At 46.2% G+C, this 27970-nt stretch overlaps 1 protein-coding gene across 2 annotated transcripts in view; it reads left to right on the top strand.

The window, feature by feature from the left end:
- The window catches only part of pnpla4 (patatin-like phospholipase domain containing 4), a 65694-nt gene extending 47556 nt beyond the window's left edge, over window positions 1-18138 (top strand). The window contains exons 6-7 of one of the 2 annotated variants that reach the window (XM_072477369.1): window positions 13523-13675; window positions 15532-18138. In XM_072477369.1, coding sequence (XP_072333470.1) covers window positions 13523-13675; window positions 15532-15663 — 285 coding nt within the window. In that variant the 3' untranslated portion in view covers window positions 15664-18138. The remainder of the gene's footprint in view (window positions 1-13522; window positions 13676-15531) is intronic. The other variant, XM_072477370.1, reaches the window with a different exon arrangement.
- Window positions 18139-27970: the final 9832 nt, after the last annotated feature.

Below are 27970 nucleotides of genomic sequence, written 5' to 3'. Positions count from 1 at the left end.
TGTTTCCCGCCAGCGGGAGGTGGCGCGACATTCGCTGCCAGCGGGTTTCTTTGCTGTCGCTGCTGTCGGTGGGAATTCCCATTGAAGTTATCCCCGCCGCTGGGAAACCCACGGGAGGTGGTACGCTGCAGAGAATCCCACTGGCGGGAACGGCAGGAGAATTCCGGCCCTGGGTGTGTTTGAAAAGTACTTGCAAGTCATTTTCTTTGAAGTTAGTGCTGCTCCACATCTTCACCCTCATATCCTTTGCAGATGCTTCCATTTCAGGTATTTATGCAGATTCTCTTTTGAAAGTTGCTCTTGAATCTGCTCCTGCCACCCTTTCAGGCAGCTATGGCCTAATTGAATGATGGAGCAAGTCCAAGGGGGCAAATGGCCTACTCCTGCTCATATTTCATATGTTTTTAATCCAGATTATAACAACCCGTGTAAAACATTTCTCCTCATCTCACCTCTGGTTCTTTTGCTCATTGCCTTACATCTATTGACCCTCCTGCTAGTGGACACCATTTCTCTTTGTTTGACTATGATTATCATAGAATGCACAGTGCAGAAGGAGGCCATTTGGCCCATTGAGCTTGCACCGGCCCTTTGGCAAGAACACTCTACCCAAGCCCACACCTCCACCCTATCCCCATAACCCAACCTAACCTTTTTGTTTGGACACTAAGGGCAATTTAGCACGGCCAATCCACCTAACCTCCACATCTTGGTTTTGCACAATGGGTTTAGCACAGTGGGCTAAACAGCTGGCTTGTGATGCAGATCAAGGCCAGCAGCGCGGGTTCAATTCCCGTACCAGCCTCCCCGAACAGGCGCCGGAATGTGGCGACTAGGGGCTTTTCACAGTAACTTCATTGAAGCCTACTTGAGACAATAAGCGATTATTATTATTATCTTTGGACTGTGGGAGGAAACCGGAGCAGCCGGAGGAAACCCTCACAGACACGGGGAGAACGTGCAGACTCCGCACTGACAGTGACCCAAGCCGGGAATCGAACCTGGGACCCGGGCGTTGTGAAGCAACTGTGCTAACCACTATGCTACCGTGCCGCCCATAATCCTCAAAGGAAGGAAAGCGTAAGAAGAAGGATCCTGTCACTATTTTTTCTTTCAAAGAATTTTCTCTTGTTTGTAACCTCGACTGGTCCAGAACTGGACACTACATATTGCACCCCACCCCCCCATTATTGTTGCTCAGTTGGAAGTACACCTCCAAGTCTGAGTTAACCAGCATGACAGCACGTTGACCAGCCACACTACCCTGCAACTCAATTAAGTGCGTTTGTGTGCTTCAAGCAAAATATCATTGCAAAATGTCCATTACTGCATTTAACAGAAAACTGTGTGGCATGAATATAATACCATGCAGGTCACAATGTGAATGACTGGTTACGGTGCCGTCACCGTTCAGCTCTGCAATTGTGGTCTGTGCGATCGGAGCCGTGTCAGATCCGTTGTGCCACCGCCAGGTGTTTCTTGTCTCTGACGGCGATCGAGCAGATGGAGGCACAGCAGGGTTCCCCGGCATCAGCTGGGGTGGTGGAAATGTGCGTGCAACATGCTCAATGTGTCGCAGTGGAGGAGGTTACCTTTGAACACAAAATGATGCGGCAGATCTGTATCCGGCACTCGTACATTGCTAGTGGGAAAACCAATCCAAGATTCCGGCACAAGAGCCAGTTGCATTGAAGTATCCTCTTTGGCGTGGTCAAACATCCCAAGCTGCTTCTTGGGAGAGGAATTAGATAAAAATTGACAGGTGGCTAGAGCGACTCGTGGGTTAGGTGGAGATGTAAAGGCGCGGACAAGGATTTTGCAATGAAATTGTGGGGAGACAAGAAGCTGATGATGCTTGGCAAGAGGACACTTGGAGCCGAGATCTTAGCTAAAATATCTGAAAAGCAGAGCCAGAGAGGCAATTAAGGAGCGTGCTTGTGAATTCTCTCCTGGAGAGCAATAAAAGCATGATGAGGGTGAGGTAGAGGCATGAGCAGACAGTGTTGGGGAGTTGGAATACTAGTTACGGGTCTTGGTTACTGATCTGAGCTCTTGATATGGTAAACCTCTCAAATCATTGGTGCAGATTATGCAAAATAAAAAGTAAAGGGAGAAAGAGGAGATTGACCGAATGAAGAGATAGATTATAACATAAAATCAGTAACTGTTCCCAAGTCATGAACCTTCGCAGAATCCTAGGTTTTGGATTAGTAATCATCAACTTCAGATATGAAGCAAAAAGTAACTATTTACTGTGTTCACTTGACACCCAAAGCTTATCCATACTGATGACAAAATTCTTTATTGGAAAGTAAACCATTGTTCTGGAATGAGTGTGTGGTAGAATATTATTAAACTAGATTAAAAAGTATAAGGTAGTATGATAGAAGCCCAGTATGCATATTATCAAAAATATACTTCAGGAAGCTTTGTGAATTGCTGCCTTCAGCTATTTTTCCGGTAGAATTTAACCCGAATGTTGAAATTAAGGTATTAAATGTGTCAAATTCACATTTTTGTTTTTTCTTTTCCGATTTCATCTCTCCTGAAAAGTACTCACTATTTGTGTTGAGTGCATCAGCCATATGATTCCATTGTTCAAAAAACTTGGAAGGATTGTAAACTGTGAAGAGGAGTGTGTAGAACTTCAAAAGACAAGTTGGTGGAGTGGGCAGAGAGGTGGCAGATGAGGTTCAATGCATTGAAGTGTGAGGTGATGCATTTTGGTAGGAAGAGCACAGGCAGACAATATAAAATAAGTTGACGCAGGAGCAGAGAGACCTGGGGGATTGTGTGCATAGATTATTGAACCAGGTTAAAGTCCAACATGTTTGTTTTGAATTACTAGCTTTCGGAGCACTGCTCCTTCTTCACCCGAGGAAGGAGCAGCGCTCCGAAAGCTAGTAATTCAAAACAAACCTGTTGGACTTTAACCTGTTGTTGTAAGACTTCTTACTGTGCTCACCCCAGTCCAACGCCGGCATCTCCACATCATAGATTATTGAAGGTAGCAGTACAGATGGGAGGGCAGTTAATAAAGTGTACAGTATCCTGGGCTTTATAAATAGGGGCATAGAGTCCAAGAACAAGGAGGCTATGCTGAACTTATACTCTTTAAGAAGGATGTGAATGTATTAGAGAGGGTGCAGAAAAAATTCATGGGAACGTTTCCAGGAATAAGGGTGGCACATTGGTTAGCACTTCTGCCTCACAGCGCCAGGGACTCGGGTTCAATTCTGGCCTTGGGTGACCGTGTGGAGTCTGCATGTTCTCCCTATGTCTGCGTGGGTTTCCTCCGTGTGCTCCGGTTTCCTCCCACAGTCCAAAGATGTGCAGGTTAGGTGGATTGACCATGCTAAATTGCCCCTCAGTGTCCAAAGATGTGTAGATTAATTGGGGTTGTGGGGATACGGCGGGGGAATGGGCCTAGGTGGGGTGCTTTTTTTAAAAATCATAGAATTTACAGTGCAGAAGGAGGCCATTCGGCCCACCGAGTCGCACCGGCTCTTGGAAAGAGCACCCTACCCAAGGTCAACACCTCCACCCTATCCCCATAACCCAGTAACCCCACCCAACACTAAGGGCAATTTATCATGGCCAATCCACCTAACCTGCACATCTTTGGACTGTGGGAGGAAACCGGAGCACCCGGAGGAAACCCACGCACACACGGGGAGGACGTGCAGACTCCGCACAGACAGTGACCCAAGCCGGAATCGAACCTGGGACCCTGGAGCTGTGAAGCAATTGTGCTATCCACAATGCTGCCGTGCTGCCCTTTCTCAGAAGGTTGGTGCACACTTGATGGGCAGAATGGCCTCCTGCACTCTAGAGCTTCTATGGTAATAGGCAACTTCAGTTATGCAGATAGAAAGGGTAAGACATGGCAACAGAGCTCCAAGCTGTGGTTTGCTCTTCTTGCTCCATGTGGGAGACCAGGAACACTTCCAATATCCATAGCAGCATGTGTGCAGGAAATGTCTCCGGCTGCAGCTCCTGGAAGCCCAGGTTTCGGAGCTGCAGCGGCGTCTGGGACACTGTGGAGCACCCACGAGGTGGAGAGTATCTTGGATAGCACGTATAGAGAGAAGGTCACAATGCAGGCTCAGACTCCACAGGCAAGAAGAGAACTCCACAGAGAAGAGGACTAGGCAGGCAGTGCAGGAATCTCGTGTGACTATTCCCCTGCAAAACAGATACACCGTTACTGTTGAGGGGGATGGCCTCTCAGGTGATTACAGCAGCAGCAGCCAAATTTGTAGCACCAAGGTTGGCTCTGCTGTACAGGGGAGGAGTAAAAGGCATAGAATTGTAATAGTCATAGGGGATTGAATTGTGAGGGGAATAGGTAGACATTTCTGTGGCCGCAAAAGAAACTCCAGGATGGTATGTTGCCTCCCTGGTGCCAGGGTCAAGGACTCTGGTCTCAGAGCGGTTGAAGGACATTCTGAAGAGGGAGGGTGATACACATTGGTACAAATGACATAGGTAAAAAAAGGGATGAGGTCCTAAAAGCAGAATATAAGGAGCTAGGAGGCAAATTGAAAAGTAGAAACTTAAAGGTAGTTATCTCAGAATTACTACCAATGCCACGTGCTTGTCAGAGTAAAAATAGCAGGATATATAGAATGAATATGTGGCTGCAAAGATGGTGTGAGAGGGAGGGTTTGAGATTCCTGGGGCATTGGGACTGGTTTTGCGGGAGGTGGGACCAGTACTAACTGGACAGGTTAGACCTGTGCAGGACCAGGACTGGTGTCCTTGTCGGGGGGAGGGGGGGGGGGGGGATACTTGCTACAGCATTTGGGGAGGGCTTAAACTAATATGGCAGTGGGATGGGAACCTGTGTGAGGATTCAGAGCGGGGAAATCAAGAACAAGCGAAAAAGACAGGAAGGAGGACAAGAAAAGTGATAGGCAGAGAAACCAAGTGCCAGAATCAGATAAGGTGTAATGCGAGAGTGCCTTTAAGAACTGGATGTTTAAGCAATGTACCTTTAAGAAAACAGTGATGTCCGAGAGTGGGTGGGGCTCAGCTCAGTTCAGCCATTTTGCAATTTAAAAAAGTGCCTGGCTGGTTTTGCTGAGAGCAGTTTAAAAGTGCCTGGCTGTTTTGCTGTGAGCAGTTTAAAAGTAGAAAGCCAGTTTGAGGCAGCAGCTTGAGAAGTTCTGGTTTGCTGTGAGTGCTTGAAGGGAGAAAGCCAGGTTTTAGAAAGCAGCTTGGGGTGTGCCTGTGTGTTTCCAGAGGGTTTGCAGGAAGAAAGCAAGGTGCTGGAGCTGAAGTCACCCAAGCTAATATATCTCTGCCATTCTACAGAAAATGTATATATCCTTTAACCTGATGTGATACTGTTTAAAGGTGTTAAGTCTCTTGGAAGTTTGAAGGAACATTTTAAGGAGTTATTTACTGTTGCAATATTTTCTGAGTTATCTTTGAAGTAAGGGGTGTTAAGAGATCCAATGTTTATTTAAGATGTTAAGTTGAGTTCATGGAATAAACAGCGTTTGTGTTTAAAAACCCACGTGTCCATAATTGTAATACCACACCTAGGGGAAAAGCCATGTGCTAGGAAAAGCAACAAATCCATTAAAAGGAGAGGTTGGTTGAACTCCATGATACATTTTGGGGTTCTGAAAACGCCTTGCACATAACAATTGGGGGCTCGTCCGGGATAAAAGTCTATCTATTGGATTGGCTTTTGTGAACTTAAAGACAGTGAAGGATTGTTGCTTTTCCAGTATTTTAGTTTAACTAGGGAGAGTATTGGGAATAATGGCTCTTTCAGAGGCTCAGATGTTTTTGGGGGTGGAGAAGGTCACACGTAGTACTTTACGGACAGAAATGAAAAGCAGACTGTTAGATTTGGCAAGAACATTGCAGTTAACATTACCTGACAAAATGAGGAAAGATTAGGTAATTATGGTGGTGGTTAAGCATTTAAAGTTGCCTGAGATAGAGTTTGACTCATTGGAAATGGCAAAAATTCAGTTGCAAATTAAACAAATGGAACATGAGAAAGAATTAAAGCAGCTGGCATACGAGAGTGAGAGAGAGGAAAAAGAAAGAGAGAGAGGGGCAGCACTGTAGCCTTGTGGATAGCACACTTGCTTCACAGCTCCAGGGTCCCAGGTTCGATTCCGGCTTGGGTCACTGTCTGCGGAGTCTGCACATCCTCCCCGTGTGTGCGTGGGTTTCCTCCGGGTGCTCCGGTTTCCTCCCACAGTCCAAAGATGTGCAGGTTTGGTGGATTGGCCATGATAAATTGCCCTTAGTGTCCAAAATTGCCCTTAGTGTTGGGTGGGGTTACTGGGTTATGGGGATAGGGTGGCGGTGTTGACCTTGGGTAGGGTGCTCTTTCCAAGAGCCGGTGCAGACTCGATGGGCCGAATGGCCTCCTTCTGCACCGTAAATTCTATGAGAGAGAGAGGGAAAAAAAAGAGAAAGAGAGAGAGAGGAAAAAGAAAAGGAGAGAGAAGAAAGAAGAAAAGAAAGAATAACCCTAGCAGAACAAAAAGATAAAGAGAGGGAGTTTGAACCTCAGAAAATGGCCGTGAAATACGACAATCAGTTAAAATTGGCAGACGTAAAGGGAAACGTACAGTTGGATGATAGTGATGAGGATAGTGAGAAAGAGCGTCATAGTCGAAGGCTATCTATTTAAATATGTCCAAGCATTGTCAAGGTTTGACGAGAAGGAAGTGGAAGCCTTTTTCATTTCATTTGAGAAGGTAGCTAAACAAATGAAATGGCCACAGGACATGTGGGTGTTACTGATTCAAACAAAGCTGGTAGGTAGAGCTAGTGAAGTGTTTGCATCACTACCGGAGGAGGTATCTGGAACGTATGAGGAGGTGAAGAAATCCATCTTAAGTGCATATGAGCTAGTGCCTGAAGCTTACAGACAAAGGTTTAGAAATTTAAGGAAAGAATTTGGTCAAACATACATGGAGTTTGAAAGGCTCAAACAGAGTAATTTTGATAGGTGGATAAGGGCTTTGAAAATAGACCAAACGTATGCAGCTCTCAGAGAAATTATACTTTTGGAGGAGTTTAAAAATTCAATTCCTGATGTAGTGAGAACTCATGTGGAAGAACAGAGGGTTAAAACTGCGAGATTAGCAGCAGAAATGGCAGATGATTATGAATTAGTTCATAAATCAAAGATTGGTTTCCGACATCAGTTTCAGCCGGTTAGGGATAGAAACTGGGGACATGAGAAATACTCAAGTGGTAAAGGTGATCTAATGGGAGACAATAAAGAGATGTACCTCAGATTAATAAAGAAATCCAGGAGGGTGGAAAAGAAATTAAAAGTTTCAAATGTTTTCGCTGTAATAAACTAGGCCATGTAAAGTCACAGTGTTGGTGGTTGAAGAAAAGCACTGGGAAGGCTGATGTGGTAAAACAGGATAAGACAGTGGGGTTTGTTAGAGTGGTAAAGGAGAGCCCAAGGGAAGCGAAGGAGGGGCAAATGATTGTACAGCCTGTTCAAGAATTAATTGTTAAAAAGGTGCCAGATGTCTTTAAAGAATTTACTTGTGTGGGTTAAGTTTACTCATGTGCATCAGGAGGAGCAGGTAAAGAAGTCACAATTTTAAGAGATACAGGGGCTAGTCAATCTTTAATGATAAGAGATGAGGAATTATGTAGTTTGGGAAGAATGTTGCCAGAAAAGGTGGTGATATGTGAAATTCAGGGTGAGAGGAGTAGCGTTCCATTATTTCAGGTATGGTTGGAAAGTCCAGTGAAGAGTGGTGAAGTGGTAATAGGAGTAATAGATAAACGATCTTGTCCAGGAAATACAGTTTAGCTTGAGTAATGATATAGCTGGATCGCAGGTGGGAGTGATGCCTACTGTGGTTGATAAGCCATTGGAAAATCAGTCAACTGAAGTGTTGAAGGACGAATATCCTGGGATTTTTCCGGATTGTATAGTAACAAGGTCGCAAAGTCACAGTTTAAGACAAGAGGAGAAATCAAACAGTGAAGATGAAGTTGAAGTGCAATTATCAGAAACGATTTTTGATCAGATGGTTGAAAAACAAGAACAGGTGGAGGATGAGGCGGATATTTTTAGTTTAGGAAAATTGGCGGAGTTACAACAGAAAGATGTAGAAATAAAACGGATATATCAGAAAGCATATACGGAGGAGGAATCTGAGAGTATACCAGAGTGTTATTACCGTAAAAATTATGTCTTGATGATAAAATGGAGACTTGTACACATGCAGGCGGATGAAAAGTGGGCAGAAGTTCAAGTAATATTGCCGGTAGGGTATAGAAAGGAGGTGTTGCGAGTTGCACATGAGGTACCAGTGGGAGGTCATTTGGGAATAAGGAAAACTCAAGCTAACATCCAGAAACATTTTTATTGGCCTGGACTACATAAAGATGTAGTTAAATTTTGTCAATCATGTCACACATGTCAAATGATAGGGAAACCTCAAGCAGTGATAAAACCAGTGCCCTTACTCCCATTCCAGCATTTGAGGACCCTTTTACAAGGGTCCTAATCAATTGAGTAGGACCGCTTCCTAAAACAAAAAGTGGGAATCAATATCTTTTGACTGTAATGGATGTGTCAACTAGGTTTCCAGAGGCCATTCCAGTACGTAATATTACAGCTAAAAAGATTGTGGAGGAGTTACTTAAATTCTTTACTAGATATGGACTACCCACAGAAATTCAATCGGATCAAGGAACACATTTTACTTCAAAGTTATTCAAAGAAGTTATGGATGGCTTAGGAATAAAACAATTTAAATCAACTGCGTACCATCCAGAATCGCAGGGAGCATGAGAAAGGTGGCACTGAAAAGAAGGACAGTGCACAGGCAATGGCAGGCATTCAAGGAATGTATGAGTGAACTCCAAAAGTTGTTTATTCCTATTTGGCACAAGAGTAGAAAGGGAACTGCGACCAAACTATGGCTTACAAGGGAAATTAAGGATACTTTAGATTCAAAGAAGAAACATACAAATTAGCAAGAAAAAGCAATAGACCTGAGGATGGGAACGGTTTAAAATTCAGTAAAGGCAGACCAAGGGATTGATTAAGAAGGAGAAAATACAATACGAAAGTAAACTGACTATAAAAGTTTCTATAAGTATGTAAAGAGAAAAAGTTTCATAAAAATGAATGTAGGCCCCTTTACAGTCAGAAACAAGGGAATTCATAATAGGGAACAAAGAAATGGCTGAGGAACTAAATTCATAATTTGCTTCTGTCTACACAAAGGAAGACATGAATAATGTACCGGAAGTTCTGAGAAACACAATTTTTAGTGAGGAGCTGAAGGAAATCAATATTAGTAGAGAAATAGTTTTGGAGAAATTAATGGGATTGAAGGTGGATAAATCTCCAGGGCCTGATAATCCACATCCCAGAGGACTTAAGGAAGTGACCGTAGAAATAGCAGATCCATTGATGGTTATTTTCTAAAATTCTTTGGACTCTGGAACGGTCCCTACAGATTGGAGGGTAGCTAATATAAGCCAGCTATTCAAAAAGGAAGGTAGAGAGAAAATGGAGCTGTAGACCAGTGAGCCTAACGTCGGTATCAGGGAAGTTGCTGGAGTCCATTATCAAGGGTTTCAAAGCACAACATTTGGAAAGCTGCGGTGTAATCAGACAAAGTCAGCATGGATTTACGAAACGGAAATCATGCTTGACAAATCTACTGGAATTCTTTGAAGATGTAACTAGTAGAATTGACCAGGGAGAACCGGTGGATATGCTTTATTTACACTATATCTAAATAGATTGCTATGTAAAGTTAAAGTGCCTGGGATTAAGGGTAGCGTTTTGAGAGGGATAGAAAGCTGGTTAGCAGACGAGAAGCAAACAGTTGGAATGAAAGGGCCTTTTTCAGTTTGGCAGGCAATGACTAGTGGAGTACCTCAGGGATCTGTGCTGGGACCCCAACTGTTCACATTATATATTAATGATTCGGATGAAGGAACTAAATGTATTTTCTCCAGATTTGCAGATGATACAAAGGTGGGTGGGAGGGTGAACTGTGAGGGGGATGTAGAGATGCTTCAGCAGGATTTGGACAGGCTGAGTGAGGGGGCACATGCATGACAGATGCAGTATAATGTGGATAAATGTGAGGTTATCCATTTTGGTAGCAAAACAGATTATTATTTGAATGGGTGTGAATTGAGAGAGGTGAATACTCGCGAAACCTTGGTGTCCTCGCGCATCAGTCGCTGAAAGTAAGCGCGCAGGTACAGCAGGCAGTAAAGAAGGCAAATGGTATGTTGGCCTTCACAGCGAGAGGATTTGAGTATAGGAATAGGGATGTTTTACTGCAATTTTGCAGGGCATTGGTGAGGACAAACCTGGAGTATTGTCTGTAGTTTTGGTGTCCTTATCTGAGGAAAAATGTTCTTGCTGTGGAGGGAGTGCAGCAAAGGTTTACCAGGCTGATTCCTGGGATGGCGGGACTGTCATATGAGGAGACACTAAGTCGTTTTGGATTATATTCTGAGAATCTATATTATTGTCACAAGTAGGCTTACATTAATACTGCAATGAAGTTATTGTGAAAATCCCCTAGTCGCCACACTCCGGCGCCTGTTCGGGTACACTGAGGGAGAATTCAGAATGTCCAATTCACCCAACAGCACGTCTTTCCGGACTTGTGGGAGGAAACCGGAGCACCCGGAGGAATCCCACGCAGACACGGGGAGAACGTGCAGACTCCGCACAGAAAGCGACACAAGCAGGAATTGAACCCGGGACCCTGGCGCTGTGAAGCAGCAGTGCTAACCACTGTGCTCCCGTGCCGCTCCATTGGAGTTTAGAAGAGTGGGAGGGGATCTCACAGAAACGTACAAAATTCTAAGAGGATTAGACAAAGTAGATTCAGAAAGAATGTTCCCAATGGGGAACGAGAGGTCATAGTTTGAGGATAGGGGGTAAACCTTTCAGACTGAGCTGAAGAGAAATTTCTTCACCCAGAGAGTGGTGAATCTGTGGAATTCACTACCACAGAAAGTAGTTGAGGCGAAAATGTTGTGTAATTTCAAGAAAGAATTTGATATAGCTCTTGGGGATAAAGTGATCAAGGGATATGGGGGGAAGGCAGGATCAGAGTATTGAATTCAATAATCAGCCATGATCATAATGAATGGCGGAGCAGGCTCGACGGGCCGAATGGCCTCCTCCTGCTTCTATTTTCTATGTATGTTTCTGTGTATGATGGAGCTCTGTATTGTACTGGTACATATGATGGAGCCAGATATTCTATTGGTACAATGGTGGAGCATTATATTTTTACCGTGATGGAGCACAGTATTATACTGATATGCTGATGGAGCTCTGTATTGTACTGGTATGTGTGATGGAGCTCTGCATTTTACAGCAATGTGTGATGGAGCTCTGTATTGTATTGTTATGTGTGATAGAGCCTGTTATTCTGCTGGTACAATGATAGAAGCCGGTATTCTGTTGATATCTGATGGGGCTCAGTATTGTATTGGTATGATGACAGAGCTCCCTGTTGGGACATCAGCAAAAATCTTTGTTCAATCTTAAGGAACGCACCTCAGCAAGGGGATATTAGCCCAGGAGAGGATATAGTGCAGATTTGGTGCAGAATGATGGCGAAACTTAAGAGGATTGTGCATAAATTTGACTTGTGTTCTGTTTGGCATTGAAGTTTTGTGGGTGATCTGATCAAGGTGTTTAGCATTTAAAAGGATACAAAGCTTTTAACATTGAGGTGGACAGACATTTGTTAACTAAGGTAAGAGTAGCATGCTGGAGACTTGATATCGGGAGAAATGATGCTGCAGACTTGATGCAGGGAGAAATGCTTGGGGCTGTCTGTACATTTTCTATGGATAGAGTAAAGGCAATTATCACGTGAGTTTGAAATGGACCCATAACTTCTGCAGAGTGGCTGTCTCTGGCGGATTGTCACTCTCGCCAGACTTAGCTTTGCTCGGATTCCTAAGCCCCTGTCTCGCCCAACCTTCCTCACTCAGGCTGGGTAAGACAGGAGCAGCGAAGCGAGTCCCCGGCAGCATTGTCGTGGAGTAACTGGGGCGCAGAGAGATAAGTCACTCTCTCTCTTTACCGTATTTGCTGCCGCAAAGGAGAGGTTTAAACGGACAATTTACGGGGAGCCTGTAAGTTTTAAAGCTGAGGGAATGGGGGGGGGGGGGGGGGGGGGGGGGGGCGGATCCGGATTGGGGTGGGTGGGGAGAGGGGTCGATCTGGGAGGGGGGTTGGTCCAGGCGGTCAGTCCGACAGGGCATCAGTCTGGGAGGGGGCTCAGTCTGGAAGGAAGGGTGTCAGTCTGGGAAGGGGTGGACGTACTGAGCCGCGTGGGTTCTGGTCAGGTCGGGTAGGACCAGGTGTGGGGGATGGTGTGGTGTGTCCCCTCGGGGATTGCGTTTGTGCTGGGCATCCCATGTGAGGTTGAGTCTGGGTGTTTTAATAGTTACTCTGGAGTTAGAAGTTTTATTTCCCGTCTAATTCTTTCAGAGTAAGTATCAGGGTAAAACTGACAGAACCACCCAAAGTTAGCGATTTAAATCGCTTCTGATGGATGGTTCCCAGCCCAGCCCAGCGCCATTGCCCAGAGCAAGTTAGCTCTTCTGGGCAATTGTCGGGTAAACTCTTACGTGGGAACGTCTGAGAGGGATTCGCAGCACCACACAGGGTTACTCCCTCAATGCGACACTGGAGAACCTGGAAGTTATGGGACTATTATAGTCTCACGGGTGAAATGACAATGGTTCCAGTGCATTGTCCTTACAAATTTTCTCCCCTCTCTGCCAGACTTGTCTTATCAACGACTAGATGTCAGCCATAGCTCAGTCGGGGCATTCTTGTTTCAGAGTCAGAAGATTCAATGTTGAGGTCCTAGTCCAGAGACCTGAGCAAAAAGATCTAATCTGACGCTCCAGTATGGTACAAAGACAGTGCAGCACTGTTGGAGATGCTCTTTCAGACTAGAAGTTAAACTGAGACCTCATCTTCCCTTATAGGTTGACATAAAAGGTCTCAAGTCACTATTGCAAAGAAACGCAGGGGTGCCCTGACGAGCATTTATCCCTCAAGCAACGAGACTAAAACAGCTTATCATCTCACTGGCATTTGTGGGATCTTGCTGTGTGCAGGTTGGTTGCTGCGTTCCAGAGTCTGCATTGCCACATTCAGTAAAATACTGTTGTCACTGATGTAATTCGAAAATACTTCAGTGGTTGTAAAACACTTGGGGATGTCCTGAGGCCGTGAAAGACGCTGTATAAATACAAGTCTACCTTTTGATGCTGCAGTACAATTCACTTAATGTCGCCTACACTTTCAACACTGCTGGCTATGGTGCCATAAATAAAGTGGGGAAAACTTCAGAGTGGTGACTGCAGCAGGATAAGTGATTTTTGAAAGAAAACGTCAGATCCGGTAATAGTTTTATCGACACACAGGAATTATTAATTTTGCCTTGTAAACCTTTGACCTTGTAAACAGGGGACTCATTCTAAAACCTTGCTGTTTTTTGTTCAGACTTGGATTGATGGTGGGTTAACAAACAGGCTTCCAATCTTGTCCACTGGACAGACCATGACTGTTTCACCTTTCAGTGGGAAACTGGATATCTGCCCTCAAGACAAATCTCAAATCAATTTGTCTATCAAGATTGCAAAGCAGGACTTTATCGTGAGTTCTTTTTGAAGTGTGTTCACCGGTCAAATACTTAAAAATAATAATTTCCTTATTTGAACAATGTTAATTTAAATATTTTCCATTGTGTAAATACCTGTATATTTATAGTGCAGTTTTGCAAAGGTCATTTACACCGCAATGTCTCCGCACCAACAATACAATCGTTGACCTGGCTGTGACCTGAATCTAGAAATGGGCCCTGATTTGACACCATATCAAAGCAAAGAGACTGTGTGGAGAACAAAGGTTCGCTTTGCGTTACAGCAGACTCGGGGCTGACCTTAATATTCTAATTCATTCTCATTTTCCATGGTGATTCAGGGATATAACTTGGTCAGAAAGCAGGCACAGCGAGGCCAATTTCAGGACCAACATCTGGTTCCCAAACAATGCCTGACAGATGCCCAGCCCAATATTGGACTGGCCCCTTTTTTTTCCAGGCACCCTTGGTGGTTACCTAAAACCTTGTGTTCCGGACTTATTTACACGTGCAGCAGCGGGAAACACCTGTTCCGGCCCATCCTTATCAAATGGTGTCAGCCATTTTGGACTGAGATGAGGAGAGATTTCTTTACTCAGGATTATGAGTCCTTGGAACTCTCCACCCCTGAGAGCCGTGGACACTCAGTGATGTTCAAATCTGAGATTGGTAGATCCCTGGACATTAAGCGATATAGGATCTGAGGCAGATCAGATCTGATCTGATCGAATGGTGGAACAGGTCTGAGGGGCCATACGGCAGACACCTGATCCCATTTTCTGCGAACTGACCGAGGACAAACAATGTTGTCGAAACTCTCGGCGTTCCTGACTTCATGTGGTAGTCCTGCTTCCTGAGTCCACTGGATCAGCAAACCTTTTCAGTCTAAATCTCTGGTTCGGTCATACCATTGGTGATCATTTATTCATTTTCTCTGCCTGCCTCTCCCCCCACCCCCCCCCATCCCCCCTCCCCTCCCCCCCTCCCCCAACTCATTTATTTCCAATATAAAAGGGTACAATTCTAAAGGGGGAGTGAGAGGGACCTGAGTTTATATGTGCATAAATCATTGAAGGTCACAGGTTGACTGCACATTTAGTAAAGCATATGGCACCCTGGGCTTTATCAATGCAGGCATAGGGTACAAAAGCAAGGAAGTTATGTTGAACCTTTTAAAAACACTGGTTTGGCCTCAACTGGACCATTGCATCTAGTTCTGGGAAGTATGTGAAAGCATTAGAGAGGATGCAGAAAAGATTCATGAGAATAGTTCCAGGGATGAGGACCTTAAGGTACGTGGAAGGATTGGCGAAGTTGGACCTGGGAGAAGAAAAGGTTGAGGGAAGATTTGATAGAGGTGTTCAACATCATGAGGGGTCTGGACAGTGTGGATAGGGAGGACCACTGGTGGAAAGACCCAAGAACTGGAAGGCACAGATTTGAGTGGTTAGAATCTGGAGTGCATTGCCTGAGCCAGGTTCAATCAAGGCATTCAGGAGGGAATTAGATTGTTATATGAAAAGGAGGAATGTGCAGGCGTATGGGTAAAAGGCTGGGGAATTGCATCTGAGTGCATTATTCCTCCAGAGGCCAGCAGAGACCCGACTGGCCCAAAAGCCACCTTGTGTGCTGTAGCTATTCTATTGTTCTATTTCCCTTTTATGTGAATTATGCTGCCTTTATTGAGTGCAAACGTTCCATTCCTTGCCTGCAATGCTTGGACAGTGTAAGATTAGCTGCCCATCAGGGTTGCTTATTTTAATAAACAGGGAAACAATTCTTAAGCGCTGCATTTTAACATTACGCAATTTTGTAATAATCTCTCCCTTTTTTCTTTCTCTCTCATCGCCCTCCCCAATTTGAATTACAGCTGTCCATTGCAAATTTCGTGAGGCTGAATCAGGCGCTGTTCCCACCCAGCCAAGTGACGATGGAGTCTTTGTATCACAAAGGCTTCAATGATGCTACACGCTTTCTATGGAATAAAAGCTATTTTGAATAACTGCCTTCATTTTACGAGCCTGTCTGAACACTGCTGCACATCGATAAAATCAGAATATTAAGACAATCAGTCAAACTCTTGTTTTTATTAGATGGGATGTTGAGGTTTCTTTTGGTGTTTTTGAGACTGTGTATCTTTTTAAACAAATTAAGTGGCCTTGTTTAAAACAACCTTATTATATGCTTATACTTCTTCCCCAGTGAAAATACTCATTGTAATTATTTAAACGTATTTTTTCTGAATTGCTTCTACCCTTGTGCACCTACTTTAAAATGAGCAAGGAAAGCAGTGAGATACGTGATAATACCAGAAGAGACTTACTGAGCTCCAACCATGAATGAAAATGCCGAGATTAAATCTGCCACTGCAGTTGTTAGTGTCAGATTTAAAACTGATCCGCCAGTGCTCTGTATTAGAGTCATGTACTTTTATCTCTAGGATCTGGGCTGTGATCCAGCCCATACACACACACATGAAATACTTCAATTTGCCTACAAGGATGCTACGTGTGGTCGAGATTGGACAGTGTTAGCCCAGTTGGAAATTGGAAATGTCATGCTTTTCTGATTAAGGATCATGCGTACTGTCGCGGTCACGTAGAGAAAACTACGTCTTGAGGTGGATTTGCATTTTGCTGACTGGGTGAAGCTGGCAGATAATAATCTTTATTGTCACAAGTAGGCTTACATTAATACTTCAGTGACGTTACTGTGAAAATCCCCTAGTCTCCGCACTCCGGCGCCTGTTCGGGTACACTTAGGGAGAATTCAGAATGTCCAAATTACCTAACAAGCACGTCTTTCGGGTCTTGTGGGAGGAAATCGGAGCACCCGGAGGAAACCCACGCAGACACGGGGAGAACGTGCAGACTCCGCACAGATAGTGACCCAAGCCGGGAATCGAACCTGGGACCCCGGTGCTGTGAAGCAGCAGTGCTAACCACTGTGCTACCGTGCTGCCATCGCTCATTATAGAAACCTCCCAATTCACCTTTCCATCGTACTCGATCAAAGTAAAAATGGGTCCGTTTCTATTTTAAAGGTGCAATAGACATGGAAGCTGTTGTTTTATAACATGCCTGGGTGGCTAGCCGAAAGTTCAATGCCCTTTTCTCCAATGTGTGCTGTGTCTGACCTGTGGATACTTGATGTAAACACTGACACAGGACTATAGTACTGACAGTCCCTTGTTGATTCCACAACAAAATACTCATAAAATGTTTTCCTTCAGGACTGAAGTTATTGGTCATTGATGAATTGGAGAATTTTGTGTTAATTTCTGGTTACAAAGTGGCGGTAGACGTGAAAGCTGAACGGGATAAGCTATGGGAGGTTTTGGATGTAGTTGCGAATTGGGAAGGTGTAGAGAAATGCAAAATGCTTCAAATGGGGGAAAAAAGTCCAGGGAGGGACTATTAGTTCTTCTTTGGTTCTCTGCCTCATTGGGCAGGTCTGACCAGCAGCTCCACGGCGAGGGCAAGGACACAGATCCCAAATCCACCCCAGCCAAAACCAAGATCAAACCCCATGCTGTTGGCACCACACCGGCAGTCCAGTCAACTGAGTCAAACAAGCCTCCAAGGAGCCCCACTTTTTGAGGCAACATGCTCTTGTACGTACGTTGTAGCCACCTATTTGTGTTGTTTACCAAGCATAGCGATGGTAGAGACACCAATTTTCTTCCATCACGTGGCTGACCAGGAATCTCTCCTGCTCTCACCACCTGCATATCTTTGAATGACTCATAAGTTGACGTTTGGAGGTGGTGTGAACGCAGCTTCCTTGACCATCAAGGCCCGGAGTGCAACTCGAGCCCAGAGCTTCTGGCTTAGAGGCAGGGAAGCTACCCATTGTGCCACAGGACATCCACTTCTAGTTAATTGGAAAGATAATAATGTGTGCGGAAATGAGAGAGACCTGATTGACAAGAACTTGAACCATCGCAGCAATGCTCAGCAGTAGTGAGTAAAATCTGGACACGTTAAAAGATTAATATTGAGGTGAAGTGGTGAGGTAGTCCCAATGCTTTAGAAATCATTGGTGTGACGCATTTAGAATACTGTGTAGCATTCTGGTCCCCATAGTACACAAAGGATATTGAATGGATACAAAAGGACGGAAACAGAACGATTGAAGACATGTATTGCGAGGGGCGATTGTGTAAATTGACATTTTCTCACCAGAAAAGAGCAAGTTAAGAGGTTGATACGATTGCTATATTATGGATGCTGACAGATCGAGATACCATAGGCCATGACCAGCTACTTCACCTTGTCCAGGACAGTAGAACCAGAGGACATGGTCTGAACTTGAAGGAAGGTGAATTCAAAACTAATCCGTGGAAGCAATATTTCAGTTAGCGAAGGGTCCATCTGTGGAATCATCTCCCAAGGGAGATGGTGAAGAAAGATTGTATTAATGTCATTCATATGTAGACAGATTTCTTTCAGAAAATAAACTGTTGGGTTACAATGTATACGGAATTTGGGACATGACTTGTAAGTATCGTGTGCTAGGGAGTGATGCACGATCAATTGTACAAAGACTCAGGTTGGATACAACTGTGGCTTTATTGCAGTAAGATGTGTGGCCTCCCACAGCAGCTGGCGAAATGGCTGCTGAATAGAGGACACACATATTTATACTCCTCCTACTGGGCGGAGCCAGCAGGCAGGGGCTACCCGCGAACCTGTAGTACAGGTCCTACCTTACATCACTTTTGTGAGGGCCACGAAGAATCCAGCACGAGTTTTAAGGATACAAAGAAATAACCTTTATTTACAATAACACATATATACACAACAGCAACTTCACTTGCTGCTCACTCCTTCCTGCTGGTTCCAAACTGGCCACTTTATTTATACAGGGAGTCTGCTAATGATTTCTCCGCCCCCCCTCATAGGGGAAGCTCATACTCCCACAGGATTGTGGGATTGTCATTAGTCTCCAGCCAATGGTAAGCAGGCAGGTTATAACATTCTCTCCGCCCACCCCCCCCCCCCCCCCAGTCCAAGGAATCCACTGAAGACCCTGGCGAAGGAGGGCGTCGGACTCGTTTTGCCGCAGGCCGGACACCATTTGCACGAGGCGCTGGATCGGGTGGCGTGTAATGAGAGCGAGACCGGCGCTTCCGTGATGAAAAGTGTAACAGTTGTACATCCACGGCCCTTGGGCCCGAGGATTCCCCCTCTGATGTGTACTCTGTCTCCATCTCGGAGTCAAGAGTCTGCTGCCTCCGTCATCTCGGCGTCTCTATCTCCACGCGGTTATGTAACGACCTGCGCAGGCTTTGAGTGAGGCACCAGAGGAAGATTGTGAGGACTACTTTCCATTGTCTCTGGTCTCTGTGGCTGTAGAAATGAGCTCCGGGGGCGGGGAATCTTTGGAAGGGATAGACTTCTGGACCGAACGTGGTCTACATGTTTGAGCTGGAGACGACCCTGGGCTTGCACCTGGTAAGATATAGGTTTGACAAAAGATTACACCAGGGACCCACTGGGCACCACCAGCAAAATTCCGAACGAACACTGGGTCACCGGGCGCAAACTGCCGAATCGGCCGATGCCGAGAAAAACCATGTCCCTGCCGTTCTTGTGTGCGGCGTACTTTTGCGCCAATGTCCGGGAAAACCATGCTAAGGCGGGTGCAAAGTCTCTGGCCCATTAGGAGTTCTGCGGGAGCTACCCCAGTCCACCGCATGGGGGGTGATCCTATACGAAAACAAAAAGCGAGCCAGTCTCGTCCATTGACCCGGAAGACTGCTTCTTTAGGCCTCATTTGAATGTCTGCACTGCGCGCTCCGCCAACCCATTTGAAGCCGGGTGGCAAGGGCGGAAATGGCGTATGCCGTTCATCTTTATGAACCTCGCAAACTCCTCACTTGTGAATGGAGTGCCGTTATCCGTGACCAGCACCTCGGGGAGGCCATGCGTACTAAAAGGCAAACGCATCTTCTTAATTGTTGCGCAGGATGATGTGCCTAGCATTTTATGCACCTCTAACCATTTAGACTGGGCATCGATTAATAGAAGAAACATGGATCCTCGAAAAGAGCCGGCGAAATCCACATGCAAGCGCACCCAAGGCCGCCCTGGCCATTCCTAGTGATGTAGGGGTGTGGCTGGCGGAAGCTTCTGATGCTCCTGGCAAATGGAGCAGTTTTGGGCCACCTTCTCAATGTCGGTGTTGAGGCCTGGCCACCAGACATAACTCCGGGCCAACATTTTCATTTTGGTCACACCTGGATGCCCATTGTGCAAGTCTCTTAGTATCAGCTTCTGTCCTTTTTCCGGGACAATCACACGCGTCCCCCACAAGAGGATGCCGTCTTCCACGCTGAATTCTGACAGCTTGGAGGAAAATGCCCACAACTCGCCTGGGAGCTCTCTATGCTGCCCACCATACAGGACTATGTGCCGAACCTTTGACAAGACTGGCTCCGTCTGGGTCCACTCACGGATCTGTGATGCCGTGACAGGCAAGGTGTCCATAAAATTTAGGGTTGCAACCACCTCACCGGTCATTGGGGTCGACATGGGGCCGGTCAATAAAGGCAATCGGCTCAGTGCGTCGGCATTCGCTATCTGCGTTCCTGGTTTGTGCTCCAGAGAATACTCGTATGCAGCGAGCAACAAAGCCCAGCGCTGGATCCGTGCGGAAGCAATGGGCGGTATTGGCTTATCCTCTCTGAAAAGTCCCAGCAGAGGCTTATGATCAGTCACAATAGTGAAGTGGCGGCCATACACGTACTGGTGGAAACGTTTCACCGCAAGGACCACGGCCAGGCCCTCTGCCTCGATCTGCGCGTACTTTTTTCCGCTGCAGTCAATGTGCGGGAGGCGAAAGATATCGGCCGCTCGGCCCCGTTCTTCATCTTGTGGGACAGGACGGCCCCAATATCATATGGGGATGCATCACATGTGACGAGCAAAGGCTTTCCAGGATCATAGTGGGTTAGTAACCCAGACGACGACAATTGTTGTTTTACCCGCCGGAAAGCGGTTTCTTGCGGCTGACCCCAAACCCAGGTGCGATTTTTCTTTAGCAGAAGGTGCAACGGGGCCAGTTTGGTTGCCAGATTGGGGAGGAACTTTCCGTAATAGTTTACGAGGCCGAGAAAAGAACGAAGATGCGAAGTGTCAGTCGGGGCAGGGGCCTGTTGAATCGTGCGCACCTTCTCTGCGACGGGGTGCAAACCTTCGCGGTCCACCCGATAACCCAGGTAGACTACTTCCTTTGCCTGAAAGACGCACTTTGTGCAACGTAAACAGACTCCAGCCTCCGAAAAGCGTCTAAGGACAGCCTCCAGATTTTCCAAATGTTCCTGCTCCGACGTCCCTGTGATCAAAACGTCATCTAAGTAGACAGAAACACGCGGTAAACTTCTCAAAATGCCCTCCATAACGCGTTGAAATATAGCGCAGGCAGAGGATACTCCAAAGGGCAAACGTGTATATTCATACAGGCCCCGGTGTGTATTAATCGTTACATATGGTCAGGAGGCAGGGTCCAGCTCCAACTGTAGGTAGGCGTGACTCATATCTAATTTTGTGAACGAGTCCACCTGCAAGCTTCGCGTAGAGATCCTCTATGCGAGGCATTGGATATCGGTCGAGTCAGGAAGCCGTATTCACTAAGTTTATAGTCGCCGCACAAGCGAACTGTGGCATCTGGCTTCATTACAGGTACAACTGGTGCTGCCCAGTCAGCGAAACGGACGGGCCTGATAATACCCAAAGTCTCCAAATGAGTGAGCTCCCCTTCTACCTTCTCGAGCAAGGCGTAAGGCACCGGGCGCGCCCGGAAATAGCGCGGCTTGGCTCCTTGTTTGACTTGGATACGGGCTACGGCCCCTTTTATTTTCCCCAAACCAGGCTGTAATACATCTGGGTATCGTCCTAGCACCTCAGTCAACCCTCCAGAAATTGTTTGGAGGATGTGCTGCCACTGCAACCGCAAATGGCGCAACCAGTCCCGACCCAACAGGCTGGGCCCATGGCCGCGCACCACGATAAGTGGGAAACACCCCTCCTGGCGTCCATAAACAACAGGGGTCATCGTAGTTCCTGCAATGTCCAATGGTTCCCCCATGTAGGTGGCCAAACTGGCCTGTGTGTTGGTTAATGTAAGGGTCTGTATACCCTGCTTGATGCGGTCGAATGTCCTCTGGGCGATCACTGAGACCGCTGCACCAGTATCCAACTCCATCTCAAGCGGGTGACCATTGACCCGCTTGACCCGCTCCTCCCTGTGTGTGCGTGGGTTTCCTCCGGGTGCTCCGGTTTCCCAACACAGTCCAAAGATGTGCAGGTTAGGTGGATTGGCCGTGATAAATTGCCCTTAGTGTCCAAAATTGCCCTTAGTGTTGGGTGGGGTTACTGGGTTATGGAGATAGGGTGGAGGTGTTGACCTTGGGTAGGGTGTTCTTTCCAGGAGCCGGTGCAGACTCGATGGGCTGAATGGTCTCCTTCTGCACTGTAAATTCGATGATTCTATGACCCATACTGTCACCTTAATGGGGGCCACAGGGGGAGCTGCCACACAAAGCAGCTTCAGGCAGTCGTCCTCCGTCTCCATGTCCTCAGGAGTAGTCGCCGCAGGTTCATTCACATGGAAGGTACGGCCCCTGGGCTGGTCCCAGTTTCGGTCGGAACGACGGCGCCTCTGGCGCCCCCAGCACCGGCGTCCGCGACGGGTTCGGTGCCTACAAGTCTGACATGGACATGGCTCCTCATCCATTGGTTCTGGAGGTACTGGAGAAGGATCCCTTCGGGGAGGAATGTTCGACGGCCACTGGCGTCGATCCGGACGTCGCCTCGCCCAAGGTACCGCAGGAATGTGGGGGGATGTTTTTGGACGGAAGGGGTTGTGCCCCAAGGCATGCACTTCCATTCCCTGTAGCTCCTGCACTCCTCATTCTGTGCTCTCTCAGGACAATACTATTTGAATGGCCTGTTGAAAAGTCAATGTTGGCTCAGTTAACAACTTTCTCTGGGTGGCCGCATTGTTAATACCGCAAACCAAACGGTTGCGTAACATTTCTGACAAGGTCTCACCATAGTCACAGTACTCCGCAATGCTGCGTAGCCTGGATAGAAAGTAGGCAAGGGATTCTCCAGGGGTCCTCTCAGCGGTATTAAACCGGTAACGCTGGACTATCGTGGACGGGGTTGGGTTAAAATATTGCCCCACTAAATTCACAAGTTCATCAAACGTTTTGGTGTCCGGCGCAGCTGGGTACGTAAGGCTCCTAATCACCCCAAATGTATGCAGGCCGCAGGCGGTGAGCAATATGACAACCTGGTGCTAATTTTCGGTGATATTGTTTGCCCGTAAATAGTAACGCATCCGTTGTGCGTACTGGTTCCAGCTTTCCAGCGCAGCATCAAAAACATCCAAACGTCCGTACAGAGGCATTGTATAATAGAAAACAACTTCCAACCTGTATCCAACAAAAATCCAGGGAGGTGGCTTCAGCAGTGTAGACAGCTATTCACTTTAACCCTCGTCGCCAGTTTTGTGAGGGCCACTGGCCAGCTTTATTTATACAGGGAGTCTGCTAATGATTTCTCCCCCCCCCCCCCCCCCCCCCCCCCCCCCCCCCCCATTGGGGAAGCTCATACTCCCACAGGATTGTGGGATTGTCATTAGTCCCCAGCCAATGGTAAGCAGGCAGGTTATAACAATCACCTAATACAGGTGTAACAGTGGTTTACCACTGGGAGGAACAGGTGACTTTGGCCCTATGCTTCCCAAAGCTCTTCCACCACTGTTGCACTCAAATCCCGGAGCAGGGTTTGAACCCACAATCTCCTGCCTTCGAGGCGAGAGTGCTGCTTCCTACCAGCTGGATAGTGAACAGGTTCTTATTTTAAAAAGTAAAAATCTCTTCGCTGGTTTGGGAACTGTAAGGACCCCTCCAACCCAACACCACCGTCACTCCTGACTGTTGCCATGGCACAGAGCAGTTCATTGTACACAGCAAGCACTTCATCTGCCTGCCTGTTTTCTGGTAATGGGCGACTCAGTTCCACACCCCGGCGGGGTATGTTAGCTTTAACACAATCCAAAATGATGATGAAATCATCAACCCTCAAACTGCTGAATGCAACTGAAGTCATTTCACCTTAATGCAAATCTATTTTTGAATTGGTGACTGTGTATTACTTCATGATTGAGTGTCATTTTTGTTTTCAATGCTGCATTGTAATTCATTGATGCTGCAATTAAATAAATGTACAATGGATGAGGTTTCTCCAGTCCCATTCCTTAGTGTCGCCTCCTGATTTATTTTTAATGTGCTTGCCAATGTAATCTTCTTGTGTCTGTTTGTTTTCATGAGATATTTGGATAGGTTTCCTGCTTTTTTCTTTGTTAATGGCCTATTTGCCCAAAACATGGTCTCACAAAGAGCAACGGAATGGCCAGTCACCCTGGTTTGATTGTGTGCTGGAGGGATATACATTGAATAGGACATCAGCAACATAGGAATTCGAAGCAGAAGGAAGCAATTCAGCCCTTCGAGCTTTCCCCGCCATTCAATCAGATAATGGCTGATTACTTACTAGTCTCAAATCCACCTTTGTACCCGTACCCCAGATCCCTTTGACTCAATTTTAAAAACAGAAACATATCTATCTCTTTCTTGAAACCATTTAATGACTCAGACTTCACCGCAAATGGGGCGGTGAATTCCACAAATTCACCACCCTCTGCGGAAATAATAATCTTTATTAGTGTCACAAGCAGGCTTACATTAACACTGCAATGAAGTGACTGTTAAAATCCCCTAGTCGCCACATTCCGGCACCTGTTCGGGGACACAGGGAGGATTCAGAATGTCCAAATTACCTAACAAGCACGTCTTTCGGGACTTGTGGGAGGCACCCGGAAGTAGTTCCTCCTCATCTCAGTTTTAAATCTACCGCCTCATCCTATATCTGTGACCTCTCGTTCTAGATTGCCCCACAAGGGGCAACATTTGGCCAGCGTTTACTTTCTCAACCCCTTTCAGTATTTTATATGCGCCTCTCATTCTTCTAAACTCCCTTTGAATAGGATTGTTTACTCAGACCCAATAGGTCCTCTCTTTAATGCCTTGTCCGAAAGTAAAATAAAGTAAGTTAAGTCGCCATAGTCCCATATGACCATCGGCCGCTTTCCCTTCTGAGAGGATTGATGATTGAATTCCAAGCCCTAATCTCCCAAACCCCCCTGTGCTTGCCCATCCACATTAGCCCCCACTCCCACCCCGTAATGCCTCAGTTTTAAAATTCTCACGGTTGTTTTGAAATCTCTCCGTAGCCTCCCTATCGCTGTAATCTCCTCTGGCCCAAGAACCCTCCGAGATCATAGAATCCGTACAATGCAGAAGGAGGCCATTCAGTCCATCGAGTCTGCACCGACCCTTTGAAAGACCACCCTACCCAGGCCCAAACCCCACCCTATTCCTGCAACCCCACCCTAGGGGGAAATTTAGCATAGCCAATGCACCGAACCTCCACATCTTTGGACTCTCTTTGGCGATCTCTGCACCCCTCTAATTCTGGTCACTTGCACATTCCCAATTATAATTACTTTAGTGTTGGTGGCTGTACCTTCAGCTGCACACAGCCTGAGTGCTGGAATCCCTTCCCTCAACCTCCCCCTTGCTCCCTTCCTTTTTCATATCAACAAAGCTGCCTAAAACCCTCTTTGTTGACCAATTTCTGTGATTGCGAGTCCTATTACCTCATGTGGGTCAGGGCCAAATATTGTTTGATAACTCTCCTGTGATGCACCTTGGGACATTTAATGCATTAAAGGTGCTGGACAAATGCAAGTTGTTGTTACATTCTCACTAGCGACTATGATAGGTACAGGTAGAGAAGGCCTACTCAGTGCATCATCCAACTCCCTGAATGATAGCATATAGCCATTTCTTCGCTGTGCCTCTACCTCCTCCCAACAGCCCATTGCAACAGCTGCTAATCCTCTTGGTAAAGGAATGCTTCTTGACATCCATCCAAGCTTAACAACCCTTATTAGCGCAAGTGACACCTCAGTGAGCACACAGGAAAATCCATGCCCGGTGGGCATCCTGGGGACGAGTGTTTTAACAACCCCTTCAATCACATTTTTAATGTTGTAAGTTCCCTCTGAGACTCCGTTTACTTTGATATGGTGTCCATTTATGGAGCTGCATTTTAATTTATCCCTCAGTTTACTGATTTAGTTTATTTGCTTAACCAAAAGATGCACAGGAAAGAAAAGGTGAAAGACTCGCATTTATATAACATTTTCATGATCTCCGGGGCTTTATTGCCAATGAGGTACTTTTGGAGTGCAGTCACTGTTGTAATGTAGGAAATTTCACAGACCATTTGTGCACAGCAAGATCCCATAAACTGCAATGTGATAACGACCAGATGATTCCCTTTAGTGATGTCAGTTGAGGGATAAATATTGACCAGGGTACTGGAGATAATTCCACTGACCTCCTTTGAAATGGTCCCATCCCGGAGGGTTTTGAAACCTCTGACAGCGCAGATCTCCCTCAATACTACTCCCTCAGTAATGCCAGCCTAGATTTTGGTGCTCCAAAGGATTATCTGTTGCATTGCAACCCCTGAATGAAAACCTATCCTTTCAGGGCTCTGCCACTAATAAACCATCCTACTTCGAAAAATATCTTCCTAATGTGCCTTTTTGTCACATATTCTCCATGACTTCCAAGGCCAGCCTTGTAAAGAAACTGCCTTGTAAAGCCGCTGTCTGCGGCCTCAATGTAACAGCTTTCCTTTGTACCTGCGGACGCCTTGCTATCTGCATTCCTTTTGAAAGTCAAATTGCTAAAAGTAATTACACTTAAACTGTAACCTTCCATTTTCTATATTGCTACCTGCTTCAGTGGCATTTCATAAAAGTTTAATGTTGATGAGACTATTGAACATCAGACTTGAGAGGGGTTATTTGGCATGGCATTGATAACTCAAAGTGCTTTCTTCCCTTTTTCTCGATTCTAATAAAGGGACTGACTTATTCTGCAGGATAGCGTCAATCACCCATTGATACTTTGCCTAGGTTGTCACTGTTTGTTTGTGAATCTAGACAGCAAGTGTTGGCAGGTTGCATAGATTAGACTTGTATTCCTGTGGATTAAGTGGTGATCTAACTGAGATGTTGAAAATGATGATGGTATATAATGGAGCAGATAGAAACCATCCCTCTGGTGAATAGGAATCCGGAACAATAGGGTGTAGAAACAGGAGGAGGCCGTTTCGCCCCTTGAGGCTTTTCTGCCATGCAATGGGATCATGGTTGATCAGAAACCTAACTACACATTGCCTCTTTCGTGAGGGCCAGGAAGAATCCAGCACGAGCTTGTAGATTCATAGTCATAGACGTTTACAGCATGAAAACAGGCCCTTCGGCCCAACTTGTCCATGCCGTCCAGTTTTTACCACTAAGCTGGTCCCAATTGCCTGCAATTGGCCCATATCCCTCTATACCCATCTTACCCATATAACTGTGGTGCAGCACGGTAGCATAGTGGTTAGCATAATTGCTTCACAGCTCCAGGGTCCCAGGTTCGATTCCCGGCTTGGGTCACTGTCTGTGCGGAGTCTGCATGTTCTCCCCGTGTGTGCGTGGGTTTCCTCCCACAGTCCAAAGACGTGCAGGTTAGGTGGATTGGCCATGCTAAATTGCCCTTAGTGTCCAAAATTGGCCTTCGGGTTGGTTGAGTGGGGTTACTGGGTTATGGGGATAGGGTGGTGTGGGCCTCGGTAGGGTGCTCTTTCCAAGAGCCGGTGCAGACTCGATGGGCCGAATGGCCTCCTTCTGCACTGTAAATTCTAACTGTCTAAATGCTTTTTAAAAGACAAAATTCTACCCGCCTCTACTACTGTCTCTGGCAGCTCGTTCCAGACACTCACTTCTGTGTGAAAAAAGTGCTCCTCTGGACCCTTTTGTACCTCTCCCCTCTCACCCTAAACCTATGCCCTCTAGTTTTAGCCTCCTGTACCATTGAGAAAAGATGTTGACTATCTACCTTATCTATGCCCCTCATTATTTTGTAGACCTCAGGCAGTCAAGCAGAAAGTAACTTTATTCACAAGAATGTGTACATAGGGCCAGTAGTTCACTGTTGGTTCTCTCTCTAGCAGGTACCACACTGGCTAGCTCTACTTATACAGCTGTGCCGCTAATGGTTGACCCCCCCCCCCCCCCCCTCCTCATTGGGGGAGCGCATATTCCTCAAGTAACATGGAGTAACCAATTGTCCCCATCCGGGAAGCCCCATATCCATTAATACCGCTGGATAACAA

Source organism: Scyliorhinus torazame, chromosome 15, assembly GCF_047496885.1.
Source record: "Scyliorhinus torazame isolate Kashiwa2021f chromosome 15, sScyTor2.1, whole genome shotgun sequence".
NCBI lineage: Eukaryota > Metazoa > Chordata > Chondrichthyes > Carcharhiniformes > Scyliorhinidae > Scyliorhinus > Scyliorhinus torazame.
The sequence above is the reverse complement of the archived record's forward strand: the minus strand, read 5'-3'. Positions and strand labels throughout refer to the sequence as shown.